General features: G+C 30.6%; 1 protein-coding gene across 1 annotated transcript in view; it reads right to left on the bottom strand.

The window, feature by feature from the left end:
• Positions 1-1,345, bottom strand: part of LOC122517478 (diacylglycerol O-acyltransferase 1-like) — a 41,200-nt gene extending 39,855 nt beyond the window's left edge. Inside the window, exons 1-2 of the mRNA XM_043635876.1 lie at positions 856-1,345; positions 42-377 (exon numbers count right to left, since the gene is read on the bottom strand). Coding sequence (XP_043491811.1) covers positions 42-160 — 119 coding nt within the window. The 5' untranslated portion in view covers positions 161-377; positions 856-1,345. The remainder of the gene's footprint in view (positions 1-41; positions 378-855) is intronic.
• Between the last annotated feature and the right edge of the window lie 437 nt (positions 1,346-1,782).

Raw genomic sequence — 1,782 nt, 5'->3', positions numbered from 1 at the left:
TTATATTTTCTTTTGGATTAGATTATTATCGTTTTACTTACGGTTTATCTGGTTGAGATTTTCTGACTAGTAGTTCAGCCTTTTGTATTTCCTCAGCATGAGTGACGCTTTTGGTCCTTCTCAACCTAACCCTACTATCGTTCTCGTGTTCTGCGGTCATGTTACTTGGTTTCCTTACTTCCTTCTTCGTCCCTTTACCAGGATCCAGTTCAAGTTGTTGTTGCTTTTGATGCTGCTGCTGTTGCCACTGTAGTTGTTGTTGTTGGTTGTTATTGTTATTGTTGTCCAAGTTACAAAATTACTTTAACCAATTCTCTTATGGTTAACTACAGAGAGAATACTAAATCCTACAAGTTTCTGGTCGATTATAAACACACCTTAGATTGAAATTTAAAACACTGGTTATTTTAAATTAACACACAAACACGTTGCATTAAAACAAGTTTTTTAATGCTTCACACTAACACACACAAAACACGAGGTTTTACTATTAAACGCGCGACCGCACGATGATCGTGTTGCCGTTCGAGAACTCTCCCATTCTGTTAATATGTGTACTACTCTTTACGTGTATGTGTGTGTGTGTGTATATATATGTCTGGTGAGGTATAAGAAAGAGAGAAAGAGAGAGAAAAAGAGAGAAAAAAGTGATAGGTTACCTTGCACGTAAAACCAAATAAAGATAGACGATCAAACGCGTAAGGTTTATAAATTAAAACAAAAACAAAAAGAAAATAATAACAACAATCGAAATTATATTTCAACGATATGAATCGATATTATCCTTGAGTAATTTGACTCGTGATTATATTTCAAACGTTTAAAATTAAATATCTATTCTTATTCGATACAAACCCCCTCTCCTTTCCTCTTACACTCGCTCTATCTCTCTTTCCTTCTTTTGCGCATGCGCAGTAAAAACCAATAGCAATTTTACCGGCGCCGGCCGCCGTTATTTCGTTCCTCACTTTAAGTTAATCGAATTCTTTTTTTTTATACTTCTCACTGATTATTTTATTGAACAATTAATTAATCGTTTATTTAGATTATTATTATTATTATTATAATTATTATACGTTTTATGTTTAATGAGTGTCGAATATTATGATGAAGATTAAAACGCGTACGCGATCCTTTTCAATCCGTTGACGAACTGACACTATCTCAGTGTTACGATGTCTCAATGTGAAATATCATGTATTTACTATCTTCCTCTCTCTCTCTCTCTTTCTCTCTCTGTCTCTGTCTCTGTCTGTCTCTGTCTCTGTCTCTCTCGTTGATAATGGATATGAATCACACGACTAATACACGATTGCTTTTATTATTGTATTTACCCAAGAAGTTACACGTATATATACATATAAACGAATTTTTTTTTTTATCTCGCACACTAGGAAAAATGTCAACGCGTTTTCTTTCTTTCCTGTTGTTATTTTTCTTTCTTGTTTTTTTTTTTCCTTTTATTTTTTTTCTTGTCTTTTTACTCTTTCCGTATTTGTGTGTGTTTTTAAATTATATTTATGTTGAAATATATAAGGATTTTATTCTACGTGAGATTTGTTTGATTTTAAATTGTATATATTTATGTAATTTTGAATAATTTTCTAAATTACTATTTGATTTTAGATAAAATTAATATATTATTTTAAAGATTTATTTTTTTATTGTTTTTTAGTTCAAAGTTTTGATAATTTATGTGAGTATAGTACAATTACGAATTTGTTCAAAATCTTCTTTCAACAAATAACAATATTTTAAATAGAAAATTTTCTTTACATGGAA

Source organism: Polistes fuscatus, unplaced genomic scaffold, assembly GCF_010416935.1.
Source record: "Polistes fuscatus isolate 324 unplaced genomic scaffold, CU_Pfus_HIC Scaffold20, whole genome shotgun sequence".
NCBI lineage: Eukaryota > Metazoa > Arthropoda > Insecta > Hymenoptera > Vespidae > Polistes > Polistes fuscatus.
The sequence above is the reverse complement of the archived record's forward strand: the minus strand, read 5'-3'. Positions and strand labels throughout refer to the sequence as shown.